The sequence below is a fragment of the Hippoglossus stenolepis genome, chromosome 1 (genome assembly GCF_022539355.2).
Source record: "Hippoglossus stenolepis isolate QCI-W04-F060 chromosome 1, HSTE1.2, whole genome shotgun sequence".
Classification (NCBI taxonomy): domain Eukaryota; kingdom Metazoa; phylum Chordata; class Actinopteri; order Pleuronectiformes; family Pleuronectidae; genus Hippoglossus; species Hippoglossus stenolepis.
In genome coordinates, this window is record NC_061483.1 from 1,149,760 (window position 1) to 1,174,494 (window position 24,735).

General features: G+C 45.7%; 2 protein-coding genes across 22 annotated transcripts in view; both read left to right on the plus strand.

The window, feature by feature from the left end:
• ppfia1 (PTPRF interacting protein alpha 1) overlaps positions 1-8,582 on the plus strand; it is a 37,180-nt gene extending 28,598 nt beyond the window's left edge. For 5 of the 18 annotated variants that reach the window (XM_035155647.2, XM_035155655.2, XM_035155651.2 and 2 more), the window contains 12 exons: positions 392-485; positions 855-866; positions 2,515-2,596; positions 2,677-2,877; positions 3,165-3,227; positions 4,646-4,672; positions 4,996-5,171; positions 5,368-5,465; positions 5,546-5,721; positions 5,893-5,961; positions 6,152-6,320; positions 6,876-8,582. In XM_035155647.2, coding sequence (XP_035011538.1) covers positions 392-485; positions 855-866; positions 2,515-2,596; positions 2,677-2,877; positions 3,165-3,227; positions 4,646-4,672; positions 4,996-5,171; positions 5,368-5,465; positions 5,546-5,721; positions 5,893-5,961; positions 6,152-6,320; positions 6,876-6,937 — 1,229 coding nt within the window. In that variant the 3' untranslated portion in view covers positions 6,938-8,582. Of the gene's footprint in view, positions 1-391; positions 486-854; positions 867-2,514; positions 2,597-2,676; positions 2,878-3,164; positions 3,228-4,645; positions 4,673-4,995; positions 5,172-5,367; positions 5,466-5,545; positions 5,722-5,892; positions 5,962-6,151; positions 6,321-6,536; positions 6,602-6,853 lie in introns of all 18 variants that reach the window. The other 13 variants (XM_035155648.2, XM_047339998.1, XM_035155653.2 and 10 more) reach the window with 9 other exon arrangements.
• Positions 8,583-9,779: 1,197 nt separating this feature from the next.
• Positions 9,780-20,704, plus strand: LOC118107782 (src substrate cortactin). 4 transcript variants are annotated; one of them, XM_035155678.2, is made up of 16 exons: positions 9,780-9,938; positions 11,115-11,223; positions 11,314-11,387; positions 11,481-11,610; positions 12,194-12,304; positions 12,544-12,598; positions 13,044-13,154; positions 13,634-13,744; positions 15,329-15,439; positions 16,171-16,278; positions 17,090-17,145; positions 17,233-17,302; positions 17,397-17,644; positions 18,401-18,524; positions 18,811-18,879; positions 18,963-20,704. In XM_035155678.2, exons 2-16 carry the CDS (start codon positions 11,140-11,142, stop codon positions 19,097-19,099), a joined length of 1,599 nt encoding a protein of 532 aa, XP_035011569.1. In that variant the 5' UTR covers positions 9,780-9,938; positions 11,115-11,139; the 3' UTR covers positions 19,100-20,704. The 4 variants fall into 4 exon arrangements, with proteins under 4 accessions (XP_035011569.1, XP_035011574.1, XP_035011572.1 ...); XM_035155681.2 differs by having other exon boundaries at positions 9,786-9,938; positions 11,073-11,223; XM_047340039.1 differs by lacking the exon at positions 9,780-9,938 and adding an exon at positions 9,964-10,955.
• The last annotated feature ends 4,031 nt before the right edge of the window (positions 20,705-24,735 follow it).

Here is a 24,735-nt window from a genome sequence, read left to right on the forward strand (position 1 = left end):
TAAGAGTGGGACATTTATAGTTTTTTCAACGCATCCTGATGCGGACGTGGACGACTCTGCATCGATGCAGACAGAAGATAATCGATTCATGTTTTCCGCTACATTCATGTCCCGCCGCTGCATAATTATAACCAGCGCTGCTTCAGGATCAGGACAGATGCAAAAACAGTAACAGTCTAGAATACTTTTTAAGCTTAAATCATGAGGCTAGTGAAGATGCACACCTCTAGTCACAGTGATAAAAAAAATGAATAATCGTACCCCTCTGAATCAGAATGGAATCGTGTGGTGCCTCGAGGTTTCCAGCCCTAATATGTATTTGTTATGTCACTCCCTGCTGCCAGTATTGTTGTTCCAGTCCATATAATCTGAACATGGTGTTTGTTCTCAGCTGGCACGCCTGAGGCAGAGAGCTCTCCTAAGGATGGATTAGGAATGGGCACCCTGGGGGGCCCTGCAGACAAGAACCGGAAGCTGCAGAAGAAGTAGGTGGCTTCCTAACAATGTCTCGGCCCTCTGCTGTCTCCACAAATAAACTAGACTGAGAATGAAGTTGAAAGATGACAAGATAACGCTCTAATTTACAGGACGGCTGTACTGGAGCATAATGTTCATAATGTAAACTGTCCTGAGCTGACTCACTCGCTCACCTCCTGCTCTCACTCTATCAGCTCATCTTCCTTCCATCCCACACCCACTTATTTCCATTGCACTTATCTCCACACAGATTGGATCACTTTTCCCTTCAGTTTTCTTTGACACGTTGCCAACACCATGAATTTTGTTTAGCTTCCTAAATTAGCATCAATTCATTCTTTCTTTTTTTTATCACCCCCCTCTCATTCCACGTGTAGTCCAAAGACAGGGTAAGTTGGTTCATGTTGCTTTTACTTTGCCTTTTCTTCTTCCCACACTTGGCTTCACATTGACCTCACCAATAACCGAGGACCCCAAACGACTGTCCCTCTGAATGTCTGATGGCTTTTCCGTGCTGCTCTTTACCCTGCTATCCACAGAGGAGCTTAACTAACAGGAATGTGCGTGTGCTGATTTTTAGTGAGTGACAAAACTTTCCTCTCGCAGTTTTCCTATCGCGGCATGAAGTTATGCACTGCAACTACAGGAAAGGTGGTTAATGGCAGAATTCAACCAGATAGTTATTGGGTTTTTTGTGAGAAGTAATAAACCACCTGAGCAGAATCACTGTGTTCTTGTTGGTGTCCTCAGGATTTCACTAAAGCAACAACAAGAACATTAGTTTCTTTAATATTTTTTATGGCAGATCTGTTTGTGCCACACAGCCCCATCTAGTGGCCAAGTACAGTTTTCTTCATTTGACATCGTCAGAGCTTTTATAGCTGCGTTTCAAACACTGCCTGGATTGTCCAGTAATGTTTCTATATTACAACCTGAGAATGTGCATGAAATGAATGAACATTTCGTAAGCTAAGGTTTCTCTGTCCTCAATACTTCCCTGTGTGCATGTTCCTTACAGTTGTAGCGGAATGCATTCATACTAAATGTGATTTGCAAAGTGGACTCTCAAAGCACTGGTTCTGGGAGAAAACGTCACTAATGATAATTATAAAGTTCCACAGTGCTGAAGCTCTGGCTGTGACCTCAGGTCCTCAACTAAAGACCCACGTGGTCGAACCTGGAGAGTCGAGGCTTGAAAGCAGCAGGAGGAGGTTTCCACAAACATGTTTGGTTGTAATACGCCGGTGTTCAAAGCAACATTATGCAAATGTTTCACCTTAAACCAGCAGCTTGATTAAACTGATGTTTAGTGTGAACATGAGAAAGTTTCCTCCTCCTCTCCCTGAGCGTCTGTTCTCTGTGACTCTGCTGAGTGGGTTCCATCTCCTGTGAGAAGAACTGACTGAGAGTCAGCTTCAACTGTCACAACCAGCTGCAGCTGAAGAGTGAAGCTGAACTGAGATCAGTTAGAAACACTCTGAAGTTATTAAAAACCAGAGTTTATCTCCAATATTCAGCTGGAAACTTTGAAACATGAAGAATTCTGAACAGAGTTTGGTGGATTTGTTACAGCAGCAGCTGTTCTGGGGCAGGAAGCAGAGGATCATGGGTAATATCCAGAGGGACGTCACAGTCAGAGTCAACACATTGAGACACTTTTATTTACATGAAACCACTGCATTGCTCGGACATGGGAGTCTGACTGAATTAATCCCACGTGTAACTGCAGGTGGCGCTGTGGCTCAGTAACAGTTACATAGTGTTGCTTTAACAACACACCTTTCTGACAAAGGTTTTCCAGATGAATGCGTCTCTGTTTGAATCTTCCCGGGTTTCAGTTTCTCTGTTTTCTCTCAAACTCCTGCTCTCTGCTCTGGTCTGCATGTCGGTCGACATCCCGGGGTTGTGTTCATGCGTATTTTAAAAGGTGAATTTGATCGAGTGCATATTGTGGGTTTTTAACTTGTGGGCTTCATATGTTCTGTGGAAAGTGAGCTCTTATTGTAAATTGTCTTAAATACATGTTTTGTGTCTCAGGCATGAATTACTGGAGGAGGCTCGCATGCAGGGCCTGCCGTTCGCCCAGTGGGACGGACCAACTGTCGTGGTTTGGCTGGAGGTACGACACCGACACAGCTCGTCTGAAATCTGCTCTCATTGGTAAATGTCCATTTAACCCACCGCTCTGTCTCTGACCAGCTGTGGGTGGGCATGCCGGCCTGGTACGTGGCTGCGTGCCGCGCCAACGTGAAGAGCGGAGCCATAATGTCAGCGCTGTCGGACACGGAGATCCAACGGGAGATTGGAATCAGCAACCCGCTGCATCGTCTGAAGCTCCGCCTCGCCATCCAGGAAATCATGTCCCTCACCAGCCCCTCGGCCCCCCCCACGTCGAGAACGGTACTAACCTGTCGGGTCGATGCAGATTGATGACGACACATAGTCACATGTTCTGCTTTCAAAGCCTCAGATCTCCTGTTTGATTATCACGTTAACATTTGAACTTCTTATAAACGTAACATTTACTAACGATGGGATCGAGCTCTGGCTTCACTCTGTGATAACAATAAATGAACAAGCACTTGTTGATTTTTCTCCTCATCCCATTCTCTGCCTGTCCTCCGTCACTCCTCCCTCTTTGCACTCTTCTCTCACTTGTGATTGGGGCGGGGGTGTCACATGATCAGACAACAGGAAATGTTTGGGTCACTCATGAAGAAATGGAAACGTTGGCAGCCACACCTCCCACGGTTAGTCCGTCCTGATTGGCCGTACACTGGTGGCTTCTCACATCTATGGTGACTGTGGAGGTTTGTTCCGAGTTGCCTTCGGGACGTCCAGACCTCATTCGCCACGTGCACGTGTTAACGTCACGTTATCGTGGTCGATCTCTCCAACATTTATCTCAAATATTTCGTCTCACGTCCTCTGGCTCTCTGGAGACTCACAGGGCAACTTGGAACAAGACCTCGTTCTTTCTGCTAGTCCGTGATTTGTCTCATTCTTTAGACTTTATACTGTTTATCTGCTTTTACATCAGCTAGTGTTTGTGTGTGTAGAGTTGTAGTAGTGTGGTAGTGTGGTAATGTAGTGTTGTAGTAGTGTGGTAGTGTGGTAATGTAGTAGTGTTGTAGTAGTGTGGTAATGTAGTAGTGTAGTGTTGTAGCATACAGCTGCTGCTCAGATTAACGGCTCTTTTGTGTGTTTGACAGAATCGAGCATTTAAAATACAAAATGCCGTGTTCTGAACTAGAGATTTTCCGATACCTTTTTCTCTTCCTGACGTATCGGCCGATACTGAATATCCGATACCGATGCATTTAAAAAATATATATATACTTAACACAAAGTATTTTAACAGCTACATTCTGCCGACCTGCATGAAGTGATGATTTCTAACATGTATGTGGCTCAGATGAAAAACAAATACATACAGAGAATTAATAACAGAAGTTTTTATTTACATTTTCAGGATCTCAAACAAAAATCTTGCATACACATGTTTTACTTGTGGGAAATCTCCTCTTCTCCAGTTCTGCAGTTTTATCTGGGTGAAACTAATATACTTTAAAGATGTGGTATCGGATTAGTTCATAGATTCACGTACTCGCCGCTGCCCGACTCGGCGTGTTCGGCAGTACCGGAGTAATTTCCTATGCTGGTGTCGGAACATCTCTATTCTGAACTCGGAGCATAAATAACGATGGATGACCCGTCTCCACTTCCTACCACTGTACAAAAGTGAAGCCAAAATATTCTTTAGGAGCCGTCATGTCGTCCATCTTTATTTCTGTGGTTGTGAATAGTCGACTTGCATGAAAGACTCCCGCTCTGTTAGGTTTGGGCAATATGAGGAGATTGACTGAAACAGGAGGTTGTCGCACAGTTTATTCTTTTTAATATCTGTCTGCCATCGTGGACAGTTTCTCTATGAGGAAATCAAGAGAGAACAAAATCTAACACTAATGAGTGAAGGAGGATTTCCTTCATATCGCTCACACCTACAATGTCAATGTATTTATTTTTCCTCTTTGATGCGTCACCATTAATTTGTCTTGTTGGTTGACTTATCTTTTCCACATGAAGCTGCTCTCTCCCAGCACGGCCGCCTCACTAACCCCCGCCTGTCTTTTCTTCTCACCATGCTCACTAACCACGTTAACACCAGGACGATGACGAGGGTAGCTGGGCCCAGGTTTGCACACGTTCCCCCGAAAACCCACCTACGCTCACGTTCTTATTCTGTTGTTCTCAACTCCATCTTTTACTGTGTTAATGAGACGTCTCGGTTTTCCCTCCGCCATGTTTCACTAATTCTGTTTTCAAGTTTGGTGATTCACACTAAAAACTAGCTACAGACAGACACCTGGAATAATGGGCGTCTGTTCTTTATGGATTTGTTCACTAGTAGTTAGAACGTGATCTGAATTCTTTACAAAAGTTACAAACTCTTGTATATTTCATCTTTTCAACACACTCGCTCAAACACTGGTCAAGCCTGCTCCTCTCTCACCTTAGACGTTGGCGTACGGAGAAATGAACCACGAGTGGATTGGTAACGAGTGGCTGCCCAGCCTCGGTCTCCCTCAGTACCGTTCCTACTTCATGGAGTCCCTGGTGGACGCCCGCATGCTCGACCACCTCACAAAGAAGGACCTCAGGGGACAGCTCAAGATGGTGGACAGCTTCCACAGGTAAAACACAGGGAAGGTCAACTCTTGGGTTGATAAACACATAAAATCATCCCACATTACTTGTGTTGTGGCCTCAAACCTGTTCAACTTGAAATCGTTCAGTTGAAATCGGTGAAACCAGAGTAGTTTTTCCTAAGATAAACCATCTGGATCGAGATGAACAGTGAAGAACCGTTTGTGTGTGTTTCTGCCATAGGAACAGTTTTCAGTGCGGAGTGATGTGTCTGAGGAGGCTCAACTACGACAGGACGGAGCTTGAGAGGAGGCGAGACGAGTGTCAGCTGGAGCTCAGAGGTAGAAAACACCACGCTGTTGTTCAGATTCAGTAACACGCTGGTACGCTGGACTTGTGTGACGCTGCAGTGTTGTTTCAGACGTGCTGGTGTGGAGTAACGAGCGCCTGATCGGCTGGATTCACGCCATCGGACTTAAAGAGTACAGCGGTAGCCTCTACGAGAGCGGAGTCCACGGCGCACTGCTCGCTCTGGACGAGACCTTCGATCACAACACCCTGGCCCTGCTGCTGCAGATCCCCATGCAGAACACACAGGTAGACACACACACACACACACACACAACATTTCAAACTTCAAAGTTTTATTCTATTCGGTCAAAAAGAAAATTACAAACCAAAGGGGTGTGTTAAAAAGCAGCAGAGAATTTGTGATTGTGTAAGTAACTGAAAATCTAATGAAAACTAATTGTTGTATTTCTTCTCCAGGCCAGAACGACTCTCGAGCGTGAATACAACAGTCTGCTGGCCATCGGCACAGAGAGGAGGATGGAAGAGGTGACAGGACGCACACACACACACACACACACACACACACACACACACACACACACACACACACACACACACACACACACACACACACACACACAGCGGCACAAACCGAGTGAGCAGCCGAGTTTGAAGATGACTCCCTCTCTGTTCCACACCTCTCTGCCCCCCTCGTTCTCCACCTCCTCTCTTGTAGGACGACGATAAGAACTTCCGCCGAGCTCCGTCGTGGAGGAAGAAGTTTCGGCCCAAAGACATGAGGGGGATGTCCCTGGGTGCGTCAGACACGCTCCCCGCCAACTTCCGGGTGAACAGCAGCGGTTCCTCATCTCCCTCCACACAACCAAAGAGGAGCCCGATGGACGGTAAGCGGAGGAAGGAGATGTGGGCATGTGTCTGCGTGTGCGTGTGTGTGTGTGTGTGTGTGCGCTCTTTCATTACTGTTACTCAAACAGTTTCTGATGAGCAGTTTCGCTCTAACGTGTCACGTCTCGAATGGCTTTGTTGCTTTGCTGTCTGTTTATGATGCTGTGACTAACGGCACGTCTTCGCATGTGATTCTCGCCAACATGGACGTGCAGGAAGTGAGTCTATACAGAGGCTGGACACTGGCACAGTCAGGACCTACTCTTGTTAACACACAACGGTAAGAACACAGCCTCCACTGGTCACTTTGAAAAGAGAGCAGCTGTTGTCCTCACTGTAGAGCTGCTCGTCTCTTTCCGAACAGAAGCAGCTTTCTTTGTTCCGGAGTTTCTCGGCTCTAATAACGCACGTTTTACGCCTCTCCTCTTTCTTCCCCTTGTTTCTCCACCTTTCCTCCACCTCCATCTTCTCACCCGGCTTCTGTCCTGCTTCCCCCTCTCGTGTCCGTTCATCTCTCTTCTCCCCGTCTCAGTTTATCCTCATTATTTCTATAGGTAACCGCTGGTCAGAGGAGGAAGGGGAATTCCCTGCGTTCAAGACCAGGATGATGAACTGAATTTGCTTTCAAAGACACTAAAAACACGTTTTGTTGTCATCACAGAAAAAGACCTTTACTCATCAATCTGCGTATCCCCAGAGGAAGCGTGTTAGATTTATCTACATTTGTTATATTTATGTAAACCAATGGGACATTTAATTGATTTTAGAAATGACTGTGTAATCCTTTTATCCTCTTAATCCACCCACTTTTTAAGAATAAACCTTTCTCCACTGTGCCCATATTAAGCTCAGCTCTCAGATGTATGTAACTGAATGTTTCTACTGTCTGGAGTTTGTATATTTCTACCAACAGACATTTTATCTAATCTTTTTTATAATCCTGATTCTATTGACCAGATGTACGTTTTTTTTCCTCTTTTGATTTGAATTCTAATCATTGAATTTATGCTTAAGTGACTTTGACATGTGATATAACTTAATTCATATCCTTTGCCCTTTTTAACTGTTGTATTTCTTTGTAGCTTACTACCTGTGACTTTGTGTAAATGCAGCTCTTAGGTCAAGGGAAGTGTGAATATCAGACAAATTGCTGGAGTCGTCAGACAGTTTCACAAACTTCTCAACTCTGTGAGTCGTCATCACCTTTAGAATAACTGCTGGCACGCCGGGTGATGGCGGCTGCACATCACGTGAAACACACACACACAGAATATTTCCTTTTTCTCTTTTTTGTTTTTTCATATCTGCGATACCAAAATGAAACTCTTGAATTTAAGAATTAAAGCCATATATCAGTAGCGGGGGGGAAACAGGGCTACTTTCAGATGCAAGCGAAACAGAATTCCAGGTTCTCTCCCGTCGACCTTGCATGCAGAAACTCCTCCACTAAACCCCACCCAACCCCGTTTGTCCCTTTAAACAAAACGAACCTCCCTCCCCTCTGGAGAAACAGTCGGACTCACACGAACCCATGAGTCCGGAGTGTGGAAACTCCTTTGATGGACCAACTTCACCGAGGCCTCAGTGGATCCTCGCCGTGACGAGATCACCATCCACCCAGAAACTCCCCTTTTTTTAAAAACACTTTGTATGAAGATTTCATATCAAGCCTTATTGTTTCTGAACTCATCTGTCGTCTTATTTATTACTCATCGCCGTTCAGAGCTCCAGCCCCGGTTTGTTTTCCACGTCTTAGTTCGTCCACTCTCACAACACCGGTTCCACCGCGACCCGCACGGAACCGAAGAGTTTTCTGTCTTCTCACACTTCATGTAGTTCAAGCTTCAAGTAGAGACACTTCTGTTTGTGATGTCGTCACGTAGGCACAATGCAAATCATATTGCTGTTGTTTTATTCCCGCTCCTCCACCTGTTGAATTTTCTGATCTTGTAACTATGATGTACAGTCTGAGTACTTATAAACTATTTTTATCACAGTATTATTTATTGCTTACTTTCAATAAAATACTGAAACTTATTTTCCACTGCAGACACAAAGGCTGACGCTTCTCTTTTCAGCATCGATGTGTTTTACATGTAAAATGTGGGATAAGTCGACAGCAGCGAACTTGTCTCGGTTTCATTGTATGAATGACATTTGCTGTTAAACAATTACTTGGAATTAATTTCCAATTATATAAATGTATACATGAGTTTAAATTGGGTGCACAATAAATTCTTATTTTCTAAATAATGCCAAAATGAAATGTTATTTCTAAGAATTATTGTTCAAGCTGTGAAAGGTTTTCAGCCCACTTTATTTTCATGTTTTATAACAGCGAGTTCATAAGATTGTTTCTGATCAGCATAAAAAGATTCTTTAATGTAAAAAAGTATTTTATTACAGTTTCATTTGTAGAAACAAAGGCTTCAACAATTTTTGGTTTTAATTGTTCAATTAAAAAACGTCATGTTTTGTAACTGAAGGCAAAACCAAATTGTACTTCACACGTTACTGCAGAGACCAAGAAACGAAAACATGAAATACAAATATTAGATTGTATAACACTTTTAGAAGTTATACAATCTAAGAGTCCACAGAAAAGACGAAGATGCATTAAACTGCAGGTTTATTTTATTGTGTGGAAACGGCAGAAACCAACTGAGATAAGTGATAAGTCCTCTGTTCTGTTTTTGATTTATTCTATTTTATTTAGTTTGGTTCTGTGTTTCCCAAATTAATGTTAATAAATAATATCAATAAAAATTTTTTTAAACAACTCTCAGACATTATAAAAGTGGAGGAACCCAACTGGTTACTGATGTTTCTGTACAAGTTTACAAGTTTGAGATAAGAAACTACTGGTTTAAAATTATGAATTGTTAATAAAATAATTAATTTACACCTAATAATAAATAAAATCTAGATTCTTGTAGTTTTATCTTAAAATCCTAATGTTTTAAAGACGTTTAAATAAATGGAGAGAAAGAGAATAAATATAATTAAATTAAAAGCCTGACTAAAAGGGTAGTTAGCTTTTTTTTTTATTCTAAAAGAAAGTATTAAAATAATATAATACTAATATAAATGTCAGTATTACACCATGTTACATAACTGTCTAATCATTGCAACTTGTATTGTTAATTGTTTTATGAATTATTTGCTTGTATTTTTATTATTGTTTACAAGTACAAACTGGGAGTTTCCCATCAAGTTCACACTTTAGTTTTTTATTTTAAAATAAAATAAAATTAATAAGATTAGATTTAAAGTCTGAGTTTGCCTGTAGAATCAAAATAAGTATTTTAAGTGTCACTTTACAGAAACGTCTGATCAGGAGGTTTGATTATGTTTTAATCTTTATCATTAGTAACAATCTGTTTGTTTCATTATAAAAATTAATTAAATACGTTTTTAGTTAAATTGAAGTTTAAGGAAAATGTTCCCCTGTCTCCGCCCACCCGGTGACGTCAGGGCTGGATACTGGGAGAGCCGGAAGTGATCCGGACGGACTCGTCGCAGGTTCGAAGCTGAAACTGGAGCCGGAAGCGGAGCGTGGACACCGGGGACACCGCAGCGACTCACCGTGCCCTCTGACCGGAGCCTCGTCGTGGACGGTGAGTACCTGAGCCCGGGGCCGGGGACGCGACGCCGGACGGCGGCTCCAGTTCCCAGCAGGAGACGTGTTAGCATTAGCCTGTTAGCTACCTGCTGGGAACTGGGACAGGAAGTGACCGCAGCCGGGATCTCAGGGAAAACCCAATCAAACGTGTTTTTATTACAATGTCACGGAGCGTCGAGTCCTCCGGTTCTGACTCGACCGTCACTGAGGTGCTGGCCCCGGGGCCGGAGCCCGAGAGGCGGCGAGACCCTGGAGCTGCTTCGGTTCGGAGCAGAAACCTCCGCAGCAATTAGACCTTCCGGTTCTGGTGGAAAACGATTCAAACGTCACGTGACAGAATCGAGCTCGACCCAGTTCGTCTGGTCCGACATTGACCGGAGAGCCGACTCTGCACCGGGAGCAGCTGCTGCTCGTTCCCCGGAGCAGCCTCACTCCTGTGGGCCTCCTCTCCCTCCTGGGCCCGGGGCGTGCAGCAGATGGGTGCGGTTCTCCTGACACAGGTCCCCGGCTCACGGGTCCGAGCTGGGCCCGGTCAGGAGGAGGCTGCTCCGGGGACACGTCTCCTGACGCATCGTGCCGAGTCAGGATCCAGCGTCAGCACAGGAAGCTTGTTGAGATCTGGAGAAGATCCAGAATCCGACCAGAACCCGCCGAGTCCCTGTTCAGATCCTGTTTCTAACAGTCTTTCTAAAGTCTCGTTGACCTCTAGAGACCAAGATGTCCCTGTTGTCCAGGAAGAAATCCTCCAATCAAAGGTTCAGCAGATTAAACAAATAATGAAACTCAGCAGAAAACACCAAGAACCAACAGTCTCCGTACGAAACCACGTTTAAAAACACAATTCAATCCAAACCACTTGTGTACTTTCTGCGTCCTCCTGCTACAAACACGCAGGTCGGACCCAACCCGTCATTTGAGGCTGTTTTCAGTGTTTCCACAGCACCTGGTCGTGCACGGAGGTTATTCCGGGTCACATCTGTAACAGCTGTCAGGATCTGTAACAGCTGTGACGGTAAAGAACACCGCAGGTTTAGTGAATGAAGTCCGAGGTGGTGGGTTCTTTTGGTTTAAATGTCCTCCAGTTGATTCTCTACCTCTACATTCAAATAAACGTCTCTCCTCTCTGAAGGTTTTCTTACTGAGCTCCTCAGTCTTATCTCCCGTGTTTCAGTTGGAGTGACGCAGCCTCGCCGAAGATGTGGAAGGCCTCAGCAGGACAGACGGTCAACGTGCCGCTCGACGACGGAGGCGAAGACTGGGAGACCGACCCTGACTTTGAGGTTTCTGTGCTCGCCTCCTCGATTTCACTTGAATCCTCCTCGTTTCATCCTTCACCCTCCTCACCGCCGCTTCTCTCCCCCGTTCTCTAGAATGACGTGTCGGAGAAGGAGCAGCGCTGGGGGGCCAAGACGGTGGCCGGCTCAGGACACCAGGAGCACATCGAGTGAGGAAGAGTAAAATGTTTCCCCCCCCCCCATGCTGCTACATGCATTGTTGAAAGCCCTGTTACGAGTCCCTGTGTCCTCTCTGGGTTTAGTATCCACCAGCTGCGTGAGACGGTGTCGACGGAACACACCAGCTTGAAGCAGAAGGAGCTGGAGACCATGCCCAAGGCCTCGCACGGGTACGGGGGGAAGTTCGGAGTGCAGCAGGACCGCATGGACAAGGTAGAGCGATGACATTAGATGAAGCTGGAACAGTAAGTCAGGGTCTGTGCTCTGTTGACTCCATCGTTCGGAACACTTCACCGGCGAGTTGACGCCATCAACACAGATCAATGATTCTCGATCGAGTGTTTCCACTTCGGTCTGAAGAACGTGTTCTTCTGTGTGAGCTGAGAAAAGCTCGATGGACGATCAAATCTCCTCCTGCTGCTTTTTCCTTTTCCAGGATTAAAACAAGTTTTTCCTGAAGCTGAATTTAAACCAGGTCACTACCTCCTGTAAACGTGTGTTTTATAAGAGCTCAGTTTGAAATGCCACGTTCGTGTGTCCATCCACACCTCTCTCTCTCTCTCTCTCTCTCTCTCTCTGTCTCTCTCTCTCTCTCTCTCTCTCTCTCTCTCTCTCTCTCTCTGGGTTGTGTGGTCATTGCAGCGTGAATGTGATGACTGAGCACTGTACACAACAACACACACTCAGCATCGACAGACGTCACCACTTCAAACCTCTGGCTGTTTCCTGCTCTTTTTTTATCACAGTATCAACACACAAGATAAACATTGTGATTTCCTTCATGTCCTTTATTCAGTCTGCTGTGGGTCACGACTACCAGAGCAAGTTGTCCAAACACTGCTCCCAGACGGACACGTCCAAGGGCTTTGGGGGGAAGTTTGGAGTTCTAGACGACCGCGTGGACAAGGTACGTCCTGTTTCTGTCCAGCACACAGCCGACAGAGCTGAACCTACAAACTGCTGTGCTGAGTATTTTACTCAGGGACTGTGGACAAAGGAACATTTACAGTCGCACTGGACAGATTTTTGATCACATGTGCTAAAGTGAAACCAGTTTAAAAGCTTTTAACAGTAAAACAGAAAACTGTGACGGGGATAAAACAAACAAACTGGTTGAGTGGGTTTGTTTCTTGTGTCTGGTTCCAGTCTGCTGTCGGGTTCGAGTACGCCGGGAAGACGGAGAAACACGCCTCGCAGAAAGGTGACTTCCTGAATCCACCGCCGCTCTTTACATCCTTTACCTGCCGGGTAGCTTTTGTTAACGCTGGTATCTTTTCCATCTAGAAAACTGTCTCACGCACACGTATCATATCAACAGGTGGTCAGAGTGTCAAGGAAAATTGTTTTGTGAACGTCTGGTTTCCAATGTTTATCCTCGATTTGAAACCAGCTTTGAAGTTGAGTCTGACTGATATAGATTTTAGGGAGTAAAACATTTCTGATGTGATACACTGATATAATACATAATTGTGATAAATACATTTGTCGTTCTCACGATGACGACGGCAGTGATTGTGTTTCAACTGTTTTCGTTCGTGTCAGTTCAAGTACTGATGGAGAGTTTGGCAACAGGCTGCTCCATGACCACTGTGTGCTACCAAGCTGCTTCACCCTGACCTTTGACCCCTCCCTGCTTCCCTGTGCAGACTACTCCACTGGGTTTGGGGGGCGATACGGCGTGCAGTCGGATCGTGTCGACCAGAGCGCGATGGGCTTCGATTACCAGGGAAAAACAGAGAAACACGAGTCCCAGAAAGGTTTGTCTCGACTTGTGATGGATTCACACTAACACCCTCAGACACGTCGGCCTGAGAGCGAGCGCGGCTTCAGGTCCGGACACATCCTGTTATTTAGCATTTTACCCTCTTCATTCCTCAGCCTGTGTCTGCGCATGTCAGCCCCCAAACGATGTGTTCGTTTTCGTCTTCTCTCGCATGTGAGATGTGAACTTTGATTTGCCAGCGTCTCGGAGTCTGGAGCTGGTTTACGACCCAGCTGGTTTTCTGGGGAAGTGTGACAATGTTAATTCCTATTCTTCCTATAATGGCAGCTTTACACCTCTGTAACATGAGAGGTTCTGAGTTTGTGTGACTTCTCCTGTGAACAACACAGTGAAACCTCAGATCAACTCGCTTCAAACTTAGATTCATTCAATGCTGACGAAGAAGAGGCAACATTTATATGAACCGTTTTCCTGTGAGTTGACTCTACTCTTCTCAACTTTGGACTTTTACAGACTATACGAAGGGCTTCGGAGGAAAGTTTGGCATCGAGACCGACAAGGTGGACAAAAGCGCCATGGGCTTCGAGTACCAGGGCAAAACGGAGAAGCACGAGTCGCAGAAAGGTGGGTTTGATCCGCTGAACCAGACCTGATGTCAGAGGAAGCCTTCGCCTGAGAGTCTGGAAAAACTAAAAGTGAAATTCATTCATGTCTTGCTCATTGTTTTCCACATTGAGCTGTCGCTGCAATAATTCATTATATACTAAATATTTGTTCCTGCCTTTAAATACATTAACATTGTTCAACGACGTGCTGCATGTCCAAGTCTTCTTGGGCAATGACTGTAGAGTGCCCCCTGGGGGCTTTGTTGGCATTGCTGCTGATGTATCATCAGCTTCATGAGACTTGTCTGGACTCGTAGGTTCGTCCCAGCAGATCAGCTCTGTAGCGTCCTGTCTGACACACCTGCACGTTACCTGGTCGGCCCTTGGTCCAGGCCCCTGGTCCAGGCCCCTGGTCCAGGCCCTTGGTCCAGGCCCCTGGTCCAAGCCCTTGGTCCAGGCCCCTGGTCCAGGCCCTTGACCAAGCCCCTGGACCAAGCCCTGATCCAGGCCCCTGGTCCAGGCCCCTGGTCCAGGCCCTTGGTCCAGGCCCCGGTCCATGCCCCTGATCCAGGCCCTTGGTCCAGGACCCTGGTCCAAGCCCCTGGTCCAGGACCCTGGTCTAGGCCCCTGGTCCAAGCCCTTGATCCAGGCCCCTGATACAGGCCCTTGGTCATGCCCCTGATCCAGGCCCCTGGTCCAGGTTGTGTGTTGGTGACCTCAGGAATCCTCCACAATCCTGTGCTAAGTGGCTCGTAATCTGATACCGAGGCCACTTTCTGACACGTGCTCCCGGCCTGTGTGAAACAAACCACAGGTGTGAGGAACTTTGAGCTTAATGTCTTGAATGAAAGGTTCTTTACCAATAAAGTTTATTTTTATTATTATCTGCTTTAACATAACGATATAAACTGAGACGTGGTTTTGTTACTTCACTGTTGTCAGGTCAATGCAGGTATTGCACAATAGATCATTTAAAGAATGTTTGTATCAGTGATTTCGTTTCTTTATGTCAGGTATTTAAAGAACTAAAGAATTATCAACGCATGTCATATTCAGCCACTAGAGGGTGCTCAATCAAACCCACAGACTTTATATAAAGATGGATGTCTCTCTTGCACTTTTGACAACACTTGCAGTCAGTCTGTGAAGTTGTGAACGTGCAGTGGAGCCGTGGTATCGATGTCCCGCCCATACATGCTCTCGACCAATCCTGAGTCAGTCTCAGCTTTCAATCATGGCGTCTGAGACAGTTTGTGTATCATTAAATCAACTAATTAAAACCAAACTCATCAGAAACATGAAAAAGACAGAAACCATCTTAGAGAAACATTGATTGAACACGTACTTTTAGACTTTTAGTTTTGTCCATGTCCCATCTGCTCACACGGAGGAGGCAGGTTTGACCGAAACTGACTCGTCTCCTCAGAGGACAGGACGTCTCTGAGGGGCTTCACAAGAAAACAAGAAACAAGAAAAATTATACTTCCGCAATAAAACTGGTTTCATCCATGTGATGCACACAAACCAGAAGTAGTCAGAAAACACAAACTGGTTTCAGAACTAACAATGTGTTGTTGTCTTTGTGTATTGTGTGTTTTCACAGATTATGTGAAGGGCTTTGGGGGGAAGTTTGGTGTCCAGACAGACAGACAAGATAAGTCCGCTCTGGGATGGGACCATCAGGAGAAACTACAGCTCCACGAGTCTCAGAAAGGTACTGATCGGGTTTCATGGGTTTTCAGAGACGAGCATCTGGAATCTACCTGTTTTAATATGAGTGTTCATATAAAACATTAAGATCCTGACGGAGCAGCTGCTCGACGCTCGGCGCTGCTCCGGTCGTTATGACGACAACAGTCTCGCTCACACTACTCATGTTTCAGCCTGATTTTCCAGTTATAGACACATTTTGAAACTTTCCCTGGTTAAAAACCATCAAACTTCTCAATTGACACGTAGAACTTTGAACGAGGAGCATTTCCCCCTCAGTGATCACAAGCAGCCTGAGTTTCGCTTGTATTGTTGTCACTGTAAAAAACGTCCCTCTCAGCTCGGATGTGGTTTCATCTGTGGTATGTGGATTTGCTCGTTCAAAGGTTGACGACTTCCTCAATCTGCGGTTTAGAAAAAAACAGAAAAGAAGGCGGCTCAGAAAGAGGAAGAGGAACCAGAGCGCAGATTTATATCAGCGTGTCGGACTCGGCACTGAATCTCTCACACAGAAGATTAGAAGAAGATTAGAAGTTAATAATACAAAGATAGAAGCTTTGTTCTCTTCTAAATCAACTCTTGCACTGAGAAGAGTTGAGACTAGAATGTGTCTCCATCACGTCACTAACAACGTGTCCTCAACCTCAGGGCAGGTGTGTCATTGTCTTTGAATATGTGTGTGTTGTTTTGTGTGTCTGTCCATATACGTGTGTATGTCTGTGTGTTGTGTTGCAGACTATAAGCGTGGGTTTGGAGGGCACTATGGGGTAGAGGAGAGGCGGGACCAGTGTGCCCTCGGCTATGAGCACAAGGAGAGCCTGGCCAAGCACGAGTCCCAGAAAGGCACAGACCCCCCTTCTCCCCAGACACTAACCCTCAGCCTGATGCTTCTGCTCTGGCTCCATCTTCCCAACAGCTGTTTTCTTTTAAGAGACAGACTCCCCCATTTGCAGCACCAACTCATTAACACCAGAGGACGAGATGTTAAAACATAACGCTGGTGTAGATGTACACATCAATACTTCTAGCCAAAGTGTCTGTGTGGCCCCGCTGGCCCCCTCTTGGCAGCGCCACTGCATCGAGCTGACCTTTGAGTGGTCATCAAGACCAGAGAAGTCTTATATGAATACAGACCATAAAGTTCTTCCTCTGGTGTTTACACATCATAACAAGACCTGTTTCATGATCCTAACCCCCCTGCTGTTTCCATCACTGCTGACACGCTGTTTGTTAGCTTGCGCATGATGTCATTTGGCCACAGTGCATTTTATGGAGGCTTCTGAGTCAAGATGGCTGCTTGACTCCAAGTGTCTGTTGAGATTCTCCCGTCTGTGTCTGCGTCACTTTTTATTTCGTCCCTCCTCTGCAGGTTTGCATGAGCTCGTCAGCCTGTTGTCTCATTCCAGCTGTTTCCTGTGAAAACGCCTCAGTCGACTTCATCTGAACTGTCTCAGACCAGAGAGGGTTTCACACCGACGCCATGTTGTTAGCATAGTGTGTGGTTGTGAAGGACGATGAAGAGTATGAGTTAAATACAATAACCTAGTCAGTGGTTGTTTGTGGTCTGAGCTGGAGAAACGTTCTGATGGAGCCGACTGTGGTTGAATCTTTAACGAGCAACAGAAAATCACCTTCACTTGTCTCCTGTCGCCAGATTACTCAAAAGGATTTGGAGGGAAGTTTGGTGTCCAGAACGACCGCATGGACAAGGTAAAGTGTGTGTCTGTGTGTGTGTGTCTGTGTGTGTGTGTGTGTGTACAGGGCTCTGTCTCATGTCTTTATCTCTCTGGTGGACAGAGCGCAGGGACGTTTGAGGACGTGGAGAAGCCGACATCAGCTTATCAGAAAACCAAACCTGTGGAGGCTGGTGAGCGTTCATCCGCTGTGTTTAACGTCGTCTAGCAACACGTTGTGAAGTCGTCATCACGTCTTCTCTTCTTTCTCCAACTCGCCTCCCTCAGTCGGCAGCGGCACAGGAAGCATCAAGGCTCGCTTCGAGAACATCGCCAAGCAGAAGGAGGAGGAGGACAGGAAGAGGACGGAGGAGGAGCGAGCGCGTCGACAGGCCAAAGAGAAGCAGGAGCAGGAGGAGGCGCGCCGTAAAATCCAAGAGACGCCCAAAGCTCCGTCTCCTGCGCCTGCTGCGAGTCCCAGCCCCACCCCCAGCCCAACCCCACCCGTCCAGCCCACTGCAGCACCGGCACAACACGTGAGTCCTGATGGTTTCCTCTCACGTAAATCTGTGAAGTTCTAACATTTAGCTGCTCTGTCTGTGTGTATTTGATCGAGTCGTGTCGCTCTCTCCTCTGAGTCTGGGAGGGAGGCGGAGTTAACACCAACACACCCCGGGAAAGGCCCCGCCCCCACTCGAGGCGATAAACGACAATAAGTGAAACCTGAATACAGGGTCTCCACTACGTCCCACTGCTGCAAAGTGACTAGTGTCAGTCTCTGTCTTTAACAAACTTTAATTCAATTAAATCTTATTAGCATAGCGCCAAATCATTGCATACATTATCTCAAGGCTCTTTACATGTTAAGGTCCAGACCTTAAAACTATAGAGAAACAACAGGTCCCACAATGAGCAGCACTTTGGCAACTGTGGAGAAAAAAACCTCCTCATTAACTGGAAGAAAGAACCAAACTCAACGTGGGCGACATCTGCTTCGAGCGGTGAGAGCGTTACATGTAGAGATGGTGTCTGGCTCCTGAACACAGACTGGGAGCTGGTTCCCATGATCTGAAGCTACCTGAACATTACTGCAGTTTTCTTTGTTTGATTGATTCGCTCCAGAGTTTATGAGACAAGTGCCCGGACATCAGAGTGACCGGTAACATGGATCCAACCCCTTAGATTAATTAATACATGAATATGATCGTCAGTTTGTGTGTGTGAAAAGTCATTATTGTGTTCTGACAATTTCTCAGTTGGCTCAACAGATCATTTATTACGTGTCTTGTTAGGTCGCAGAGGAAGCTTCCCCCGAAGCAGCTGAGAACGGAGAGCAGCTGTATGAGGCCGAGCCACAGAGTCAGGTCGACCAGCAGGAGGAGCTGTACCTGACGCCTGAGGAGACCAAAGCCGCAGGTAAAGCTCTCATGACGTCTGTGTTGATGTAGAGACTCAAGAGAGATGCATGAGAGAAGAATCACTCATCAGCTTTCTGCACTGTAATCGTCTGAGAGGGAATAAAACTGAAAAGGTTGAGTGGGATACAACTTTAATCATTAAAACTCACACTCACCACAAAGAGAGAGCGTCAGCGATATGAATCCTAATGTATAAAACCAGCCAGTCATGTATAGATGTGCGCAGAGTGCAGTTTAAAGTCGGACGTCTTGTACCAGAGTGACAGACTTCTGTTCTCCTGCAGACACGCAGCAGTACGAGTACAGCGAGGACCTCGGGGTGACGGCGGTGGCTCTGTACGATTACCAAGCAGGTGGGACATTGAACTTTAAGGTCAAGGGTCACTGTGGCTGAATCTCAGCTGTCTTGGCGCTAATCGCTCTTTTCCTGTTTCAGCTGGCGAAGACGAGATCTCCTTCGACCCGGATGACATCATCACCAACATCGAGATGATCGACGAGGGCTGGTGGAGGGGCGTGTGCAGAGGCGCCTACGGCCTTTTCCCGGCCAACTACGTGGAGGTTCGGCAATGATGAGCCCTCCCCCTCGAGATGACCCGTCTCCTCGTGCAGGAGAAGAGGAAGGAGACCATTTCAAATCCCTGTTGTTTTTATCCTTTTCACACTTTCCTCTGTTCACATCATCTGATGCTTCGACGCTGTGTGAGACGTCCTCAGGTCTCCTGTCCGCCTTCCTTTTACCCCCCCACCTCTGTCCCATGTTCAGATCATGTCGCTCTGTGCAGCAGCAGACAAGGAGGAAGAGTCATGTTCGACTGACTCGACACTAAGAGAATATATAGAAATCTGGCCACAAAGCTTAGCTCTGCTCTTCTGCTCTGGAGAAGCTTCAGCTCCGGGAAAGAGCTGAAGCTTCTCCAGTTCTCAGACGACTTTGCAAACATTTCCCTCCGGCCTCAGCCACGAGCTGCATTTTGTAGGTTGAAGGTTCTTTTCCTTCACAAGGTTTTGATCAGGTGTTGTCGATTCTTCACGTAAAGCCGCGTTCACACTACATGATTTTAAAGCCGTCAGAATCCCTGTCGGTCTTGTCCTGGGCTTTGAGCCTGAGCTGCTCGCTCTCATCTTTACAACAGTTTCACCTCCTCCACGATCAGTCGGACTCTCCGTGTCTCTCCTCCTCTGTGTGTTCCTCATGTTTGTGGACCCCCCCCCCGTCAGTCAGCCGTGTCGTGTGAACTCAGACCAACAGCAGGTCGTAGTGTGAACTGCTCTGTGATGTGCAGAGTTTGAAAGTCATGTAGTGTGAACTCTGCTTTAAAAAGGAATTGAGTGAAGCCAGTGGAACGCGTCTTGTGCGTCTTGTCTTCACGGTTCAGTAGCTCGACCTTTAATGTCAGCAGGAGCAGTCTCAAGTGAACTAAACCTCCACTCTGGATTATTCTGTATATTGATGCTTGTATTGTGTTCAGTGCATTGACTGTGGACCAAAACACTGATGACTCCTCTTGGTCTGTCTGGGAACCATTTGCTGTGTTGCACAGGAGTTTAAATTCCAGGTTGAAGCTGCACTTGTTGATTTATTGAGCTTCCTGCCGAGTGAATCAGTTTGATTATGTTTGATCAATAACGAGGCTTCCTCCTTTACTGATGCTTCAGGGGCCCAGCTGTCAAATGACAAGCGAAACAGAAACACCATAGTTCATAGTATTATTTGAATCATCTTCATACACTACAGGTTAATTACTGATGTTTAGAATCGTGTACAGAGAGGTGAAGAGTTGTGATGTTTTGAGAACGGTCGTGACGTGTTTTTGTGGATGCTCCTGTTTTTGTGTATGATTTTAGATGAGGAGTGATGACGACTGACGTCCCTCAATTTGACCAACCTGCAGAAAACATCAGTTACGGGAAGAGGCCTTCAGTGTGTTCTCCACAAACACTAATTATGTCTGACAGACGACTCGTCTGCAGATCGCAGTAGTGTAGCTTAAACAGGTGTGCGTGCGCGTGTGTGGGAGAGAGAGAACTTTCATTGAATTCATCTTTGGGGTTTAATAATAAAAAGTGACCTTTTCAAATGCATTATTTGTATCTGTACCTCTGTTTGCTTGAGTCACTTCATTACCTGCTTGTTCTTTTTTTTTAGTTTCAATAAATAAACTATGAATGATAAAATTGTTTGGATGCAGTTTTATGCCTCTTTGACTTTTGAACACCAAATTCAAATGAGTTCATCCTTGAGTCCAAATTTATGTTTGTACCAAATTTGAAGAAATTCCCTGATGGCGTTCTTCAAATATCTTGTTCACAATCGGTTATTTTTTATTGGTTCACTTGCAAAAAAGCCTTTATTTTAAGATTGGTAACATTGTCTCCAAAGTTAGTTTATGTTAATTTATTGTTTTTGTTACCTAAACATGTTTTTAGGAAAAGCATGAAGCAGAACCCTGGGCCACTGGTGTGCTAACGTGTCCCAGTGGAGCTGCGTGATCGTGAGTCCAGGGTCACCTCCGCTCGACCACATTCTACCAAATCCTCTTCATCTCCTCTGGATGAAACTGCTGCTCGGCATAAAACGGGTTGCCTCTCAGGTTCTCCCCCCCCCCCGTCGCAGTCAGTGAGTGTTTAGTCCGACAGACCTGTTGATATATGCCAGCTGTGGTGTCGGGCCGGACTAACACTTGGTGACCCTCCAGAAAAGAAAGAACGTGTCACAGATCCAGTTCCACAGCCAATAGTTTTCTCTGAAACGAGTGAGGTGCGTCCTATCTGCCGCTCACTGACCTGCCTCAGAGACTCGTCCGTCCTGACTTCTCTTCTGGCTGCTGTCACTTCCACTGGGCTCACTACAAATACTCTGGGCCTGTGGTGTCTCTAACGCTGCAGGTGCACTCAGCGCTGAATTCCTCACGTATTAACGACCCAGCCGTTACAAAAATAGTCACGTACGCAAAGGCTAAAGATAATGCTAGCGGCTTGTATGGCTGTCTACAGACTGCCATGTGGCCGCCAGTAGTCATCCTCAATACCTCTTCGCCTTCTAAAAACGTGCTGCTGCTTGAAAGGCAACATCTAAGACATCAAAGGAATCTTTCCTGGCTAAACACACGGGAAAAGAGAAAGCTACACTCGAGCAAAGCCCTCGAACAACGTGCGATTATTCAAAAACCGTACGTCCTATCTGTGAAATAAAAACACTGAGAATCCCAAGACTTTGCCGAACCTACAGATGTATTTTATTGGTTAGAGTTAAGAGATAGGACCGTGGGAGCGAGTTAGAAAGGTTTGACTGATTTGCTCCTTCCAGAAATGTCCTCTCAAAATGAACATTAGACCCAATGGAGAGAGGCAACAGAGAACTAAAGGTAAAAAAGCTCTGATAGATTTCATAGTGACATTTCTGCGAAGCTAACAAGTTTTCCTATGTTTTGATCTAAAAATCATGTATGACAACCTCCATTGTGGCTTTGAGAGCAGAACACAAAAAGTAGCTGAAAATCTGTCCACTCTCGCTCTAAATGGGCGAGAGACCTTGACTCCCATTCATTTATTTTGGGCTGTTTTTGGCAATTGTTGAGCGAACAGTTCGGCGAATGTCTTGGCAGCCATGGCACACCATTCCCGACGAGCCGCACGTTTGATGTGTTGCATGCATAAGCACACATAATGAACCTTCTATGACATTTACATCGTCTTCAAACATCAAAGGCACAACATGCCCATCATTCTACATAGACTCCCTGTGATCTCACGTTGAAAGTCTGTCATGGAATGCTTTTGATTATAGGTGATGTCTTACCTACATGCACATGCACACACACAAATCCAGAGAACATGATCCAGAGAACACGGAGTCAGAGAACATGGTTCATACAGCAGAAGGCAGGAAGATGATCAGCACCCAGGAAAGGAAGTTCATGGAGACAGACAGGATCAACCAGGCGTTCGTCGCCACGGTGATCATTGAGGTGTTGAAGAACTGTAGTGCCATGGGATACTGCCCCGATGAGACATTGGACCCACACATGCGGCATCTGGCCCAACTCGTCATCGACGGACTCCCGCTTAATCACGTTCCCAGGGTGCCCAGCGTCCGATTGGCTGAGGCGGTTCGCGTAGCGCTGACGTCAAAGTTTGGACCATACATGAACATCCGCCTAGACCTGCAGGACCCGATGAAAGAGGCCGCCATCGCTGAGTGCATCCAGTCTAAGATCATTCAGTTCTCAGAGGAACAACCGTGCTCAGGCTTCGCCACCTTCTGCCTCGGGGCCGTCGCAGGCGCGGTCACAGCAACAGCTGTGACCTTCAGCCTGGGCATGCTCAAGTTTTAGTCTGAAACCATCACAGGGTGTGTGTGTGTGTGGGGGGGTTCTCTGAGGGCTCCAGTTCCCCATGTTTTCTAGTAAAAACTTCCAGATGAATACCCGAATCTCCTGAAATGCTTCTATTCGAAAACTTGTGCTGGGAAAGTGTTGAACTTTTTGAGAGCCGAAGATCACGAGTCACCACTTGTGTTACATTTTGTCAACGATCTCGTTGTCTTTCACAAAGTGTTTCTTGAAGAAATCGGACTTTGTGTTTATTTTGTCTCATTGACGTTGGAAGTCGTGTTCACAACGCAGGATCTTCAACCGGATTTTTCACTCGCCAACAAATTTGAGATGTAACGTCCTGATCTGAGCCGTATGAGCATCTGATCGACAGTCAGCATCGCAATCAGTGTAACAGTAGAATAATAATTCATAATAATAATTAATAAACAATCTGCTGCACAGCTTCAAACTGTATTTTACTGGTGCAGTAAACACGACATGTGAACGTGCTCCACACAAAGTGCTCCAGTGATGGACACAACACTAGTGCAATATTATATTTATTTCTTACAGTGAATTTTGGTTGCCATACAAGAAGTCTTGAGGATTCGAGGGGAAGGAAGAGTGAAGTTACAGGAAAATTCTCTCTCTTTTCATTTCAGTAATTAGTCGACTCTATGATGATTCAGTAGCACAAAATTACAGCAACATAGAAAACATGAACACAAATCTTTGCACAACATCTTAGCCTCTAATGAAGACTTAATCAAAGAATAAAATCTATTCATGAAAAAAATAAATCAATTCAGAAAATAAATATACAGTAACCCAAATGTCGGACAATGCTAAAGGTGGGATCAGTGTTGTTTTGAGAGGGGGGTGGAAGTGGGTCAGTGAGCCATGCGTGTCGTAAACTCGTCCTGGTGAAGCATCACGCCGCCGTGACGCTCTGTAAAGGTTCTACTACACCTACGCAGCTCCACATAGAAAACCAACGGGGACCTGTTGATCCACATGACGGAGTCGACAGCCAATCGTTTTTTGCTAGATTCACGTTTGTTTACATATTCATAGCATCATTACTGTTTCCTACCAAGATGACCTGCAGATCTATACTTTCAAACGGGTTACAGACTTTTTTCATCATTAGTTTTTGAAGCACACTCTCCAGAGGATGAGGGTCCGCCGGTCGTCAGCAGACGCCTGACGCGGTTTTTATCGTCACTCGAGGCCAAAATATCTCTCGACCGCAGTCGACACGTTCGCTTTAGGCAACAGCTCATATAAACACTGACAAGTGATTGCATCATGATATGTAACTTTAAAATGGTAAAATAAAACACAACCAATGAGATTCAGTCAGAATAAATATTGCTTCTTACATAACCAATAAGTCTAATAATAACAATAATATCCACATTTTTTAAAATCTATATAGTATTTCTGTTTTTGGCAATTTTTGTTCAGATAACCTCTATAAAATTTCATAGAACTCTATACAAATCTTTAAAAATACTGTGCTTTTCTACCCCCTCTGACACGTCGCTGTTAGCTGTAAAATAACGTTCAACAGGAGCGGGATCGTAGCAGCGTCGTCCCGCGCCGGCCTCCATACGGCTAATGTTCACAGAACACAGAGCTTGTGTAGGTTTCATTTGTCTCCTCAGAAAGCTGCACCTACATGAAGCTGCGGAGTTTGATATGAAACCAAACAAGGGTCAACTTGTTCTAAAGTGATTATATATATATACACATATATATATATATATACATATATTTGTGTAGATATACTGTGAGTACCTCCAGATGTTGGAGGATGTATCAGACCACATGTGAGGTGTGAGTCTCGACTCAGGAGCTCTTTGTCTCTGTGGAGCGACGACAGGGAGG

What these genes read in the sequence shown, in the direction of transcription:
- LOC118107782 (XM_035155678.2), top strand. Translation starts at nt 11,140, where the DNA reads ATGTGGAAGGCCTCAGCAGGACAGACGGTCAACGTGCCGCTCGACGAC. An exon ending in AGAACGACCGCATGGACAAG is followed by an intron (nt 17,146 to 17,232) that starts GTAAAGTGTGTG and finishes TCTGGTGGACAG; the next exon opens with AGCGCAGGGACGTTTGAGGA. An exon ending in CTGCAGCACCGGCACAACAC is followed by an intron (nt 17,645 to 18,400) that starts GTGAGTCCTGAT and finishes GTGTCTTGTTAG; the next exon opens with GTCGCAGAGGAAGCTTCCCC.